Consider the following 13104-nt stretch of genomic DNA (forward strand, 5'->3'; position numbering starts at 1 on the left):
ACCCCCCCACCCTCATGCCCATGTCCGCCCTGCCCGCCACCCTATTGCCCATGTCCGTCCTACCCGCCTTATTATGGATCGTCGTACGTGGTCGTGCCCCATGAAACCTATCCTTCTTGCTCTATTCTTTGATCAAACCCACGTCTTCATATAATTATTGGATGTTTGCAAAATCATTTTAAACTTTTTATTTCAATGCATTTATCCTATTATCGTGTTTGTGTGTATGTGGGGTAAGATTAGGAGGCAGCTATGTTGAATAATTTTGTTGGATTAATAATGGTAATTGTTTGTGTTTATTTTGTTGGTCAATTTCTCAATTTTTATATTTATTTTATTTCATTAAATTAAATTGGTCGATCTTTTAGTCAAATAAATATTTTAATTAGATGCGAATGCACTGTGCTTTATTTAAAAAGAAAATGAAAGGTTGTGACATTAATTTACGTTGTTTAATAAAATTTCCTGAATTTTAATAATACAATAAATCTATGACTTCCAACTATTTTAAAATTTTAACTTAAATTTTGATAAATACTTCAAAATAGATTTTATAAAATTTGAAGTGTTTTTATAATGAATTATTTAATTATTAATTTTCTAAAAAATGTACTTGTAAAAAATTAAATTATAAATTTAATTGGGTGAAAGTTAAATTTTAGCTTACTGATTTTAAAAGTTAGAATTTCAATTTGATAAAATCTCAATAAATATTTTGGTTTAGTTTTTTAAACGTTTTTAAAAGGTAAGTAATAAATTGTGAAAATAATATTTAGAAGTTATTATTATTATTATTTTTTTTTTTTATAGACTAAGAAACTAAAAATAAAATAATTATGAAGTTAGTGACTTAAGCTTTGCAAATACGGTAAGACATCTGAATATTTGTATGTTGACGACCACTTGCACTAACGTTAAAACTAGTTGTTTTCATGGAATAGTAACGTTATATATAATATCCTCACTTTCAATAGTTAGATACAAGTCTATATAATATAAAAACGCAAGATGCCCATGACGTGTACGTGTGGGGTAAACCAAATCCTCATTGAATTTGATTTTTCAATTAGAAAGAGCTCGTATATGTTCTGCAATCCCCTTGCGAATACTCCGCTAGTATGAAAAGTTCTTAATGTTAGTTGAGTACCCAATTCTCCAATAGATTGACAAGAGAGACATGGTGTCAGCTCTCTACCACCCTTAGACCATGTGACCTAAGCTAGCTATCATGTGACACAGCAAGCATTTCGAGACAAGTGTTTCAGACGACTTCTTTTGAAATTGGTTTTCAAATACATTACGGGGCAGCACGAGTGTGCCAATATTATCCTCCAACCTATGTCTCAGGGGTTGGATTATCCATCTGTTATTCAGTACAAAGTCCGTAAATGACATGACATGGACACAGGTGTACAAATGTTTTGATAGATAGTGGATGGATGGATTTTCAATATGTCTCACCTAACAACAGGTGGGCCCAAAAATAGAAAATAGGATTTTATTTAATTAATTAAAAAAAAAAATACAACTCACACAAACCTAACCCAAAAATAGAAGGTCGAATTTGGTTGACTTTTACATTTTATTATTATTATTATTATTATTTCATAGGATTAAAAATGAATTTAATTAACTGGCTTTTGTTAATAAAATAAATTGACTTAAAAAAAATGAAATCAATAAGATAGTAGTACACTTCAACTTATCAACATCTAATTCTATTATAAAATGGTCCCTGGTCCCAAACATTGAAGGTATCAATAATGGATACATCTGTATTATTCTCAAAACTTAACATAATTATCATAGTCTAAAAATAATAATAATCTTTTTATTTTTGTGTCCAAACTAATTTTTTTAAATCAATATGTTTTCGGTAAAAACTTTATTAGCAGAATAATTTAATATAAAAATATTTGCTGACAAGAAAAAAAATTGGGTTATTGAATGAACTTATGAAATTTGTTAATTATAAGTTTAATTTGTAAATATTACAATAATTTAGAGGGTTAGATTTTTCATTTAAATAAGATGGAAATATATTTCATAAATTTTAAGTATATTGTTAATAATAGGACTAAATCAATACCAATTAATAATTTATGTTGAAAAATAATATATATACTATATTTTAAAAAATAATAATAAATGGNTTTTTTTTTTTTTTTTTTTTTTTTTTTTTTTTTTTTTTTTTTTTTTTTTTTTGAAAGAGTAAAGAATAAAATAGTGGAATTGATGATTGTGTCTAACATTTAAATTTTATGAGATTTTAGATAAATATGATCTTTTTGAATTATTAAAAAATAACACACAACATATAACAAGAAAAAATAAAGGGCTGCGGAAGTAAAACTCCCTGAGTTTTTTTTTCATCGCAATTGCTGATACAAAGCTAGCTTCGATTCATTTACGACGCGGTTCATTCCAACCTGAATTGTTTCTGTCGAGATTTTTGTTTTAAGGTTACAATTCTTGAACTATTGTTTAGAATGTATGTGTTGTGCATCATTTGGTGAAATTTTTCATATGCATTGTCTTGTTTTTCGTGATTTTGATGGAGATTATTGTGATTTCAACTTTGATTGACTAAAATATCGGAGGTAAAAGACATGTATTCGATCCCTAAATTCGCGTCTACCGTTTTTCTGTAAACTGAAATAGAAGGGAACAGAAAGAACAAAAAGAGAGAAGAAACAAGTAATTCTTACTTTATCTAAGGCTCTAAGCAGAATCGTCGGATTTACGATTCTCTTCGTTGTGCTTCTGTTGACTGTCTGTGGTTGTGGAAATGACAGGTCGAAGTGACGGTTGTTAATGTTTCTACCCGGCGTCAGAATGGGATCGAGAGTTTGGACGATTTCTTCTTCGTGTCGAGGGAGTATGTTCTCTCTTGCTATGATCTCTCTGAAATCATCTTTCCGATGACCGGGGTAAAGCAGTCTTGATAATGAGTTTTCTTATTAAAGCCCAGAAGGATGGGGTTATTGCTGGAGCTATAGGGCTGCTTTGAGGCAGTGAAGGGACGTCTCTCATATCCTCTGCAATAAAATCTCTTCATATTGGAATACCTAAGCTTATTGTCTCAACGTTTCCTAGTGGTCAGACAGACTCTTATATCTGGACATCCGATCGGATACTTTTCCCATCAATAGTGGATGTGTCTGGAATCAGTGGAGGAAACTGTACTCCGTCTACTGGCTATAGCAGTTGCTGCTCATGGGATCAATCCTAATATCTTGGTGCTCTATCATGGAGGTATTACCTATGAACTACAATGGTGATTGATTTGAATTTACAACTTGGCTAACTAGTTTACTGCACTAAAATGTAAGAGCGTTCCATAATCCTGTCCCTCGCTCCAACACTCCAACCTCGCAGTATTGTTGTGGAGGAAAAGTAAACCTATGCTATTGTAGGCGGGGAAGCCTAGCATTTCTCATTTCAAGCTAATGGTTATTCGTCCCACAATCCATTCCTTATAAAAGCTTTAAATTTCCATCAGAATGTTAGTCGTCCAAGTCATCGATTTTGGCCTTTCATCCTAATGTCCACAAAAGCCAACGACCCCTTCACCCTTATCCATGTTGTTTGGGGACCATTTTCTATAAATTTGTTTTATTAGCACAGATAGTTTATCCCTTTTATTGATCATCAAACTCATACACGTTGGCTTTACCTTGTTGGGTGTAAGTTTGATCCTTTAAAAACTTTCAAGCAATTTCTACGGGTGGTTTAATTCACAAAGGAGATTTTTCATCTTGAAGTAGATAATAATACCCAGCTTCTTTAATTGGGGATTTGGAAATATCTCCTAGAAAGCAGTCTTGTTCGCCAAAGTTCCTGACTTTCTCCTCAACATAATGGGGGTGGCATGCAGTTTCCTTTTATTTTAAACGAGTGTACCAAAAACCTTCTGGGGCGATGCAGTTTATAACAGCACATTTAATACATGTTATACTCTCTCGACTAAAATGTAACAGACGAAAGCTTAGAACCAACAAAAAATGTTGATGAAGAAGTGTAGATGCGATCACCACTTGGCTTTGGAAGAAAATTTAGGACAAATGATGTGTCTAAGTTGAAGAAGTCACGTTATGGGCCCAAGCAATCACCTTTCACAAATTCTGTATCGAAGCTGGTTGCAGACATTTTCTTTGAGCATCCAAAGGATTCAAAATATNTTTTTTTTTTTTTTTTTTTTTTTTTTTTTTTTTTTTTTTTGTATACTCTAACTCTACTTAGACCTTTGTGTGACCCCTCCCTCTATGAAAAGGGACACCTTGACCCTTTGTCCTTTAGGTTATTGTGTGCGGTGAACTACTAGAGATGATATTTGATAACTAGAAAATTTGTAGAAGCTTGCACTACAGTTTGAAGTTAAGGATTCAGGGAAACTCAAGTACATCAAATCATGTGTTTGATCTACTGAATGAAAAAGATATAGAAGATTGGTGGAAGAACTCATTTATTTGATTCACACTAGACTAGATACTGCATTTTCTGTAGATTTAATTATCGATGCATAAAATACATCCACAAGCAATAACTAAGGTATTGAGATGTTTCATATTTAAAGAAATCCTGAAGTAAAGGACTTCTGTTTACCGAGCATCGTAGCCTAAAGAATGAAGGATAGTCTGATAATGATTGGCCAGAATCAACTGTAGAAAGAAATCTTAGCATAGGCAGGCTATTGCATCTTGAAGAAAACCTTGTTGGGTTTAGACTTCAGATCTATTGCTCAAGGTCAATCATATATTATAGAGTTTCTAGTTCTTATTGGACTGCTAATAAACTCATTATCTAATTCAACAGAATTGGACAAATTATGTTCAGATTGATCTTAATTTGAAGGCAGAAGATAATGCTTTGGTCTGCACTCCTTTCGTTCCCCGTGAAAAGATAATCTTCAGATCCTTAGCAAAAAGTCTGCCAAAGTCTCGGTCTCATCCTAATGTAAGCAACCAAAAATAGGGCAGTGTAGAAGATCACAGTACCAAGTATTATGAGTTCGGATCATTTGGTAATAAATGCCAGCGTTAGACAGCTTGGTAGTACATGCAGAAGATTGTACATTTTTCTACATAATCAATTCCAGGAAATTTGAGGTATAGTGAAGCCAATATTAGGCTAATTTTCTCCTGTCAATTTGTGTATTTATATTGATTGTATTCATTCTGAGACGATTCCTCTCGATCCTCCTGGGACTGTAAATGTTAGATGGTTGCCTTTTATGCCTGTGTAAGAATGTAATTCTCATTTGTCAAATGCATGAAAATGAAAAGATGTACAATTACTTCAATATTAAAATTATCTAATGAAGTGCGGCCCTTGATGAGCTTGATACTTGCCCTGTATATTATATCTAGTACTAACTTCTTACACGCTTGTGATGGGCAGAAAAATGTAGCAAATCGTACCCTCTGTGTTTTGTTCTTCTCTCTCTCTCTCTTTTTTTTTTTCTTTTTTTTTTTTTGTTGGTTCACTACTTTATCAAGATCAATTTGGGGAAGATCCATTATCCTAGATATTGTAGATTCAAACTTGGACTGTAAGAACAGTCCTGTTATCAATTGCACATTGTTTCTCCTTGAAGATTAAAATGAAGGTCCTGTTTCTTTCAAGTGCGAGCCGTCCTTATCATTTCACATGTCATTCAGACCTTAACCATGACGGAGCAAGATGTTATCATCCTTGAGGTGTTCATTCTTAGGTTTTTCTGGTAGTCTTCTCCTTCCTCATCTATGAGTATGAGAGCAAGTTTCTGATATATATTTGCTTGTACAAAATTGACTCTGAATTTGTTAACGTGCTTCATCTGTGTAGCTTCCTCTTAATCTTCTACTCATGTAAGAACGACACAATTGTAGATGAAGATCTTTCTTTTAATGATGCTACTAAATCGTCGATTATAAGGTCTGTTCTACTTCTACATCTTCATATCATTTGATAGAAAATTTCATGCTTCACTATTGACCTTAGAGTCACTTCAGAAATATTTCTAAAGTAGATAAACCAGTGAAATATTTTATAATAGTACTTCAGAAACTGTAAGAACTTGTTTGTTTCATGGGTTTTCAGATTTATATTTAATTTTTTGTTTATTTTATATGATTTTACTCTTTAAAACCTACGGTATTCAGGTACCTTAAAAACTCAATCAATATGCATTTTCTAATACTCTTTACAACTTTCATTCTTATGCAATACCCTCTCTTGGTGCAAGGGGAGGGTTTGAAGTGACATGAATGGTACTTTGTAAATAACGTTATTAAGCATTACACATATTAATCATAGAGATTAGAGTATTTAAAAAGAAATATACTTCGACCTTAAGCAGAAAATAGACCACGGAGTCAAGACAGACGGGGAATCTAGAGGGAAGCCATTATAGGTGTGCAAAATCAAACCAAACAGATAACCGGATCTTAAGGAGTGCGTGCCAAGTAATAACTCTTGCCTACCCTAGTTTTGACAAAATATATAGAATTTTATATAGACTCCACTACTAGTTCTATATCAAAAAAAAAAGGACACATCATAAAGTGAGGAGTTCCCACTGCAATGGTGCAAAGTTCACTTTTTCATTTTATTTTTTCTCTTCTGGTTTACTTTTAAGCGAAGCATAAAAAAAGTGGGTAATTAGAGGCCATGATGATACATATTATCCAGCTGCTTCCTCATTACCATGCAATTAGAATCTTGCCACTTCTTCTACCTGTACCTGAAATAACGTTCTCACATCTATGCTTATGTCCCATCTTTCAAGGTCTTCAAAGTAATGGGGCAGCCGCTTCTCAGCCTAGGGATATGTGCCTTCTTTTCGAGGCAAGGATCTGGATCATCAACCGTCCACCTAAACAATACAAAGGAAAAATAATGATAAGGATAAGAAGAGGAAGTTCGGAATTAGTTCTTGGAACGGTATGAAATGCCTGCTGCTTTAGGAATGTACAGACTCACCTGTACCCTCCAGTCATCCTGTGCAAAAAGACCAACATTGTTAATTTGGCCATGTTGATTCCGAGACAGGTCCTGGGTCCAGATCCAAAAGGTATGAAACTGTATGGCTTTTGAATTTCCTGAAATTAGGCCCCGTAGGTGCATGAACAATATATGTTTAGTAGCTGAAGGGGGGGGGGCGGGGGACAAGAAGAAACAGTGATTGATTGTAGGTAGATACATCAAATCTCGAAGGGTTGAATTGCATGGGGTCCTTGTACAAATCTGGGTCATAATGAATGCATGTTGCATCGATGTTCACATGCCATCCTTTCTTTATTTCAAAACCTGCATACCACGTTCAAAATGCGTTGGAGTGGGTCCCAATTTGTTCAAAAACTCTTTATCAAGTCCACTTGGCATCCTGTCTATCGATTTACAAATAGAATATAATTCTTTTCTGTATACGTATGTGTATATTTCTAGCAGAGAAATAGTTCTACAGGAGTCATCTTCATTTCCTACGGTAGAATAGAAAATCTTGTTCATTTGTTTCCATTAGTGAAATATCAAAAAGAGAGGATGAATGTAACAGGAGGAACGTACCTTCTAATCTGCAATCCCCTAGTGCCACACGAGGAAACCACAGCAAAACATTGGACATTCTCAACGTCTCTTTGACGACCTGCAATGCAAATGAATTAAGTTGTCAGTGGCCTGTTAGTACATTGTGCATGGAATTAATTACAATCTGAAGCACTCTGTACACTTCTTACAAAATAAAAACAAACTTAGGCTGCTTATTATAACCTTTGAACCAAAGGACATTTTATTAAGATCTTCAAGAGTAAGTAGTTCTCCATCTTCCTTCTTTCGTAGAATTGACAACTGTTCCTCCTGGAGAGTTGCAATGGGCATTAGTATTCATTCCACAGGAGTACTCAGCATGAAAGTATGAAGAGCAGTGGATTATGGGTAACCTTTGTTAACTTTTCTTTGGATAACTTAACAGGTTGTGGATCTTACCCGCAGCCTTTCTTGGGCCTCTCTGTTCTCGTCCAGGAACTTGACACTCCACGTCATAGCAGCAGCTGTGGTAGTTTGGCTTGCAATTATCAGTGTCAAAAGGTTATCCATTATCTCTGAGTCATCTAACTTCTGATCCGGAGGATACGAATCTCTCTGCAACATTGACTGCAGGAAGTCTTCTGGTGACTCCTCTCCACTCCGTCGCCTGGATATTATTTCTCTTAACCTTTCCATTAGTCGGTTTCGTGCCTGCACATTTTGTTGATGATGAGTTTATATGCTTCTAAAGTTGAAGGAAGCTAAAAAGTCCTAGTTGAAGTGTATCAATGTACCTTGATGCCTTTGTAGTACCTAGTTCCTGGAATCATGAATGGGAAAGATAACATGGCATCAGAGACGGCTGTACAGTCTTTTTCAATCTGCCTGAGTGTAGATTCATCTCTTAGACTCATTAGCATATTGCACATGGAATCGAATGTTATCTGCAAATCACATAACGTAAGATATGTTGGCTGCCAAGTCAAACAGACATGTTTGAGAAAGATGACTATATTTTTATTTTCTATAACCTTCATGCTGAAATCAAGCAGTACAAAACTTTTCCCATCTTTTACTAGTTTCTGTAGCCTTTTGGAGAGCATGTCGTCAAATTGTTTGACAAACTTAGACAGAGAAGTCATGGAGAAAGGATCAGCTAGAAGACGCCTAATCCTTCTGTGGTCCTCGTGGGAAACGCATAGTAAACTCTTCTCTCCAACAGCATCTCCCATGGATTTCACGTATCCCTTGTTGAATTGGACAAAATCATTGGCAAGTATTGCCTTTGCACCTTCTGCACTTGGAACAAACACATGGATTTTTCCAAATAGCCTTGTCCTGAACCACCTACCATGCCTGGTTTAGTTTCACACAGTCATCAGTTCCATGTTCTAAACTGCCCGGGATGTATATGCTAATGCATATATATGTATACATGGACCTTCCCAAATAGCCATGGAACTCACATCAGTCGTCAAATGTAAAAATTCAATGGAGTTGACTCGTATGGGACGGTAACCAAGTCTAGTTTTGTATCTAAAAGTTCTAAAATTATCGAATTAGAAGCTAAAGGAATCACCTAAAAGATTACAAATTTTAGGGAAGTAGTTCAACTTGGCCTTGAATGAGGAAAATTGGAATCATATTAAAGGAATATTAGAAGTCAGACTAACAACAGTACTTCAGTAAAGAATATCCATAATCACCATGGGGACAGAACCACTAACCATAACCGGCGGAGCCTGACAAATTGGTAACACCCTCTGGTGCTGTTATTAGCAGAAAGAAAAGAGAAGGTTTCCCCTACAAAGGGTAACCCCAAGTGACCAGGAATTCCTCCAACATTCTTGCTCCTCTGTCTCCAGCAAACTTTGGAAACCAACACTAAAATACCTATGGAAAGAACTGCCGCCACTGTCGTAGTGTCAAAATAGTTTTGAGCTAAGAGCACGAGCTCCTCCTTCCACAACATCTTCAACTTTTCGCCAACAAACTCTGTTGACTCTTGATGAAAACAATGAATAGTTCCAATGGGATGGGATTACTCTTCCAAGATGCTGCAATATATAAATATAAGGAGGGAGGGCCAGAGTGTTCAACAAGACAATATGTGGTATATATTTAAATGGGCGCCAATGTATATCCTTGGATGCCTAGGCATGAAAATGGAAAGATCCATTCCATAAAAACGACACATTATATGATATCCACCCGCGTTTAATCTTTATTTCAAGTTGGGGTCTATTATGTTTGTTTTCCGATAGAATATATTTATCATATAGTGGACAAATAACCGGTCACTTTCTTTTATAATTATGATTGTGATATATGGATTTGATGTTTATATGGGATCAAACTAAATGCTTCTAATATATAATTGAAGACTCCTTAGATGCCCACCCAACATTATATTTGATGGAGATCAATCAGACTTATACTTGTAGATTGAGCATTTTTATTTGTCTTTAAATTTACAATTTGTTCTGGTTTTTCTATTTAGCTGTCTTTCATTTTATTTCTCAATTAGAAGGTAATTTTGGGGCTGTGATAATCGAGTTTTTTGAAAATATTGTAGTGATGAGGTTATTGTTATCATGATTTGATTGTTAAGGAGTCCTCTAATCTTTGCCTCTTCTTTTCTCTCCCTCTTTCTCAACTTTTCCTCTTTCTCAATCTGGGTGGGGATTGATTCTAAAACCAGCCCGAGGATGCGATTTCATATCCATTCAAGTTGGAACACCAAACATGAGGTGTTCTCCCTCCCAAATCCTATCTCAACAGTTAAAGACTTTGCCTTTTTTCCACCTCGAAACAGAAAAGGAAAAGGAAGAGTGAAGAAGTCTTTTTCAAGTTGATTTTGAAAGGTGAATATGAGTATGGAGAACTGATCTTGAACTGTACAGGAGAATAGGATTGATAAATTTTGTGGGAGTTACATGTTAAAAGGTGGGTTGACTGAGATGTCCTTATTATGAGCCTAGTGGGAGGGGTGTTGGAGATTCCGATAGAAGATGGTAATGGAAATGGAAATCGAAAGGACCCACATTGAGAGTTTAAGGATACTTGGGGAAGCCCATGTGGTAGGTTCTTGGAGGGTCGAGGTCGGGATCAGGTGGTCTGTGAGTACTTTTATATATGAAAACGATGGTAGAAGAGGAGGATTCAAAAGGCCATTAAAATGGGTGTGTAGCAGCAGTTTGTTTCCCTGTGCTAACGTAAGATGATAACAACTCTGAAAGTAGGGTGATAAGGACAGGTTGTAGTATTGTGGCCGGCCATGCCCATAACACCTCCTTGCTTCGGTGGCCTGCTCCTGTGTGTGTTTCCTTTCAAGGGTCCCAACTTCCAACCAACTACCCAATAACATATTCTTTTCAAAGTTCTCAACCTCGTTGGATTCCCTGTCTTACATCTGCTCTTCCCCAATTATTCTTTCCTTCTCTCTCCTCACTGCTCATCAACTTCCGCCTCCTCCTCCTCCTCCATTAGAAAGAATCAAAATTTTCCATCAAAACTGTTCCAAAATCTAATTTGATATATATGGCTTCTTTGATTTCTTGTACGAAAGATCCAATCTTTCCTTGAGTGTGTGTGCGCGCTCTGCGACTTTTGATAGCATGATGGGACAAATTGTTCTAATCTTTAATTATCTAATACTATTACAGAATGATCAAAGCTGAAATGGAAATATTTATTAATTCTTTTCCCTCCACTTTTCTCTCTCTTTTGTTATTCGGATATTTGAAGGTATCATTTATGTATTATGTTCTTCCCAATCATGATCACTAATTTTGCTTTGCTATATTTGTGAAGGTGGAAGCTGCATTTTTTTAGCTGAATTCAAGTGTCTCGGAGCTACATCTTCTTCCCCCTCTCCTGGAGTGGAGTTTGACTAGGATATTTAAAATATTTTTAAAATTCAGATTGTATATAAATTAATTACTATAAAAAAAAACATTTCTTTCTTTTTCCATAAAGTTAAATTAGTTTTATTTATTTATTTATTAATATTATTATTGGTTAAATATGTAAGTTAGTGAATCTGGTTATTTAACCTCACTTGTATGAACTGGCGGCAGGGAATGGAAAGAGGGAACGGAAAAGGAGAGGGAGCTACTGAAAGGGATGATGATCATGAAACTCCATAAACTCGGTAACTCCAGTTTTCCCCTCTCTAAGCTTGTCAATGTTCTAGTTAATTTTGTATCGCTTAAAATCGTTGGAGCTTATGATCGGGTGCATCATCTAATTATTTGTTATGTTGATCTAATTATTTGTTATGTTGAGAGGTTTTTTATTAAAATCGAATCGATTAACAAACGTTTTAGAGCTTTCAATTTTTATAGAGATAACAACTTAGTCCACCCACTTTGTATTATAACGTTTTAGACATATATTTTTAAATTTATTATAACGTTTTAGACATATATTTTTAAATTTATTATAACGTTTTAGACATATATTTTTAAATTTATTATAACGTTTTAGACATATATTTTTAAATTTATTATAACGTTTTAGACATATATTTTTAAATTTATTATAACGTTTTAGACATATATTTTTAAATTTATTATAACGTTTTAGACATATATTTTTAAATTTATTATAACGTTTTAGACATATATTTTTAAATTTATTATAACGTTTTAGACATATATTTTTAAATTTATTATAACGTTTTAGACATATATTTTTAAATTTATTATAACGTTTTAGACATATATTTTTAAATTTATTATAACGTTTTAGACATATATTTTTAAATTTATTATAACGTTTTAGACATATATTTTTAAATTTATTATAACGTTTTAGACATATATTTTTAAATTTATTATAACGTTTTAGACATATATTTTTAAATTTATTATAACGTTTTAGACATATATTTTTAAATTTATTATAACGTTTTAGACATATATTTTTAAATTTATTATAACGTTTTAGACATATATTTTTAAATTTATTATAACGTTTTAGACATATATTTTTAAATTTATTATAACGTTTTAGACATATATTTTTAAATTTATTATAACGTTTTAGACATATATTTTTAAATTTATTATAACGTTTTAGACATATATTTTTAAATTTATTATAACGTTTTAGACATATATTTTTAAATTTATTATAACGTTTTAGACATATATTTTTAAATTTATAATAGTTTAGTCTATTAACAAGTTAGTTTCTTTATTTTAAAATTTGTGGCAATTTAATTTTTACAAGTGAAAATTCTACCAATAGTAAGTATCGATGGTTATTGTGTATTAACTTTGACTCTGTATAGTTTATAAGCATATTCGATTGTTAACTAGTTTATTAGTCTCTAACGTTTTAAAAAATGATTAAATTTTAATGATATTTTTCCCCCAATTAAAGGGTTAAAAAATACATGTTATATATGCAATTAAATTCATACAAAATTGAAAAAATAAATAAATCGTTACAAATCACAGGGAGAGGCCCAAAATGTTTTAAACTAAATGAATAAGAATGATGCTGAAACTTGAAAATCCGAGAAAACCCGTTTTAAAATTTACAATTTAAAAAAAAAAAAAAAAAAAAAAAAAAAAAAAAAAAAAAAAA

General features: G+C 33.3%; 2 protein-coding genes and 1 long non-coding RNA gene across 6 annotated transcripts in view; 2 read left to right on the plus strand and 1 right to left on the minus strand.

The window, feature by feature from the left end:
• Positions 1–263, plus strand: part of LOC111803707 (heavy metal-associated isoprenylated plant protein 43-like) — a 946-nt gene extending 683 nt beyond the window's left edge. Inside the window, exon 3 of the mRNA XM_023688231.1 lies at positions 239–263. Within this exon, the coding sequence (XP_023543999.1) occupies positions 239–263 (25 nt within the window). The remainder of the gene's footprint in view (positions 1–238) is intronic.
• A 2068-nt stretch (positions 264–2331) lies between these two features.
• Positions 2332–11803, plus strand: LOC111803260. 3 transcript variants are annotated; one of them, XR_002816366.1, is made up of 7 exons: positions 2332–2462; positions 2796–3255; positions 4816–5722; positions 5827–5916; positions 6341–6446; positions 6770–7054; positions 7955–8039. It is a non-coding gene; the product is annotated as an uncharacterized LOC111803260 (long non-coding RNA). The 3 variants fall into 3 exon arrangements; XR_002816365.1 differs by lacking the exons at positions 6341–6446; positions 7955–8039 and adding an exon at positions 11323–11803; XR_002816364.1 differs by lacking the exon at positions 6341–6446.
• On the minus strand, positions 6444–11290 carry LOC111803254 (abscisic acid 8'-hydroxylase 3-like). Of its 2 annotated transcripts, XM_023687583.1 has the most exons (9): positions 9237–11290; positions 8541–8865; positions 8304–8453; positions 7969–8220; positions 7753–7839; positions 7549–7627; positions 7184–7290; positions 6964–7082; positions 6444–6856 (listed from the first exon to the last, which is right to left on the minus strand). In XM_023687583.1, the coding sequence occupies exons 1-9, from the start codon at positions 9479–9481 to the stop codon at positions 6751–6753; spliced, it is 1470 nt and encodes a 489-aa protein (XP_023543351.1). In that variant the 5' UTR covers positions 9482–11290; the 3' UTR covers positions 6444–6750. The 2 variants fall into 2 exon arrangements, with proteins under 2 accessions (XP_023543351.1, XP_023543350.1); XM_023687582.1 differs by having other exon boundaries at positions 8304–8865.
• Positions 11804–13104: the final 1301 nt, after the last annotated feature.

The sequence above is a fragment of the Cucurbita pepo genome, chromosome LG10 (assembly GCF_002806865.2).
Source record: "Cucurbita pepo subsp. pepo cultivar mu-cu-16 chromosome LG10, ASM280686v2, whole genome shotgun sequence".
In the NCBI taxonomy this organism is placed as follows: domain Eukaryota; kingdom Viridiplantae; phylum Streptophyta; class Magnoliopsida; order Cucurbitales; family Cucurbitaceae; genus Cucurbita; species Cucurbita pepo.

What these genes read in the sequence shown, in the direction of transcription:
- LOC111803254 (XM_023687582.1), bottom strand. Translation starts at nt 9,481, where the DNA reads ATGTTGTGGAAGGAGGAGCTCGTGCTCTTAGCTCAAAACTATTTTGAC. An exon ending in AGGGGATTGCAGATTAGAAG is followed by an intron (nt 7,291 to 7,548) that starts GTACGTTCCTCC and finishes CGTGGTATGCAG; the next exon opens with GTTTTGAAATAAAGAAAGGA. An exon ending in AGGATGACTGGAGGGTACAG is followed by an intron (nt 6,857 to 6,963) that starts GTGAGTCTGTAC and finishes TGTATTGTTTAG; the next exon opens with GTGGACGGTTGATGATCCAG.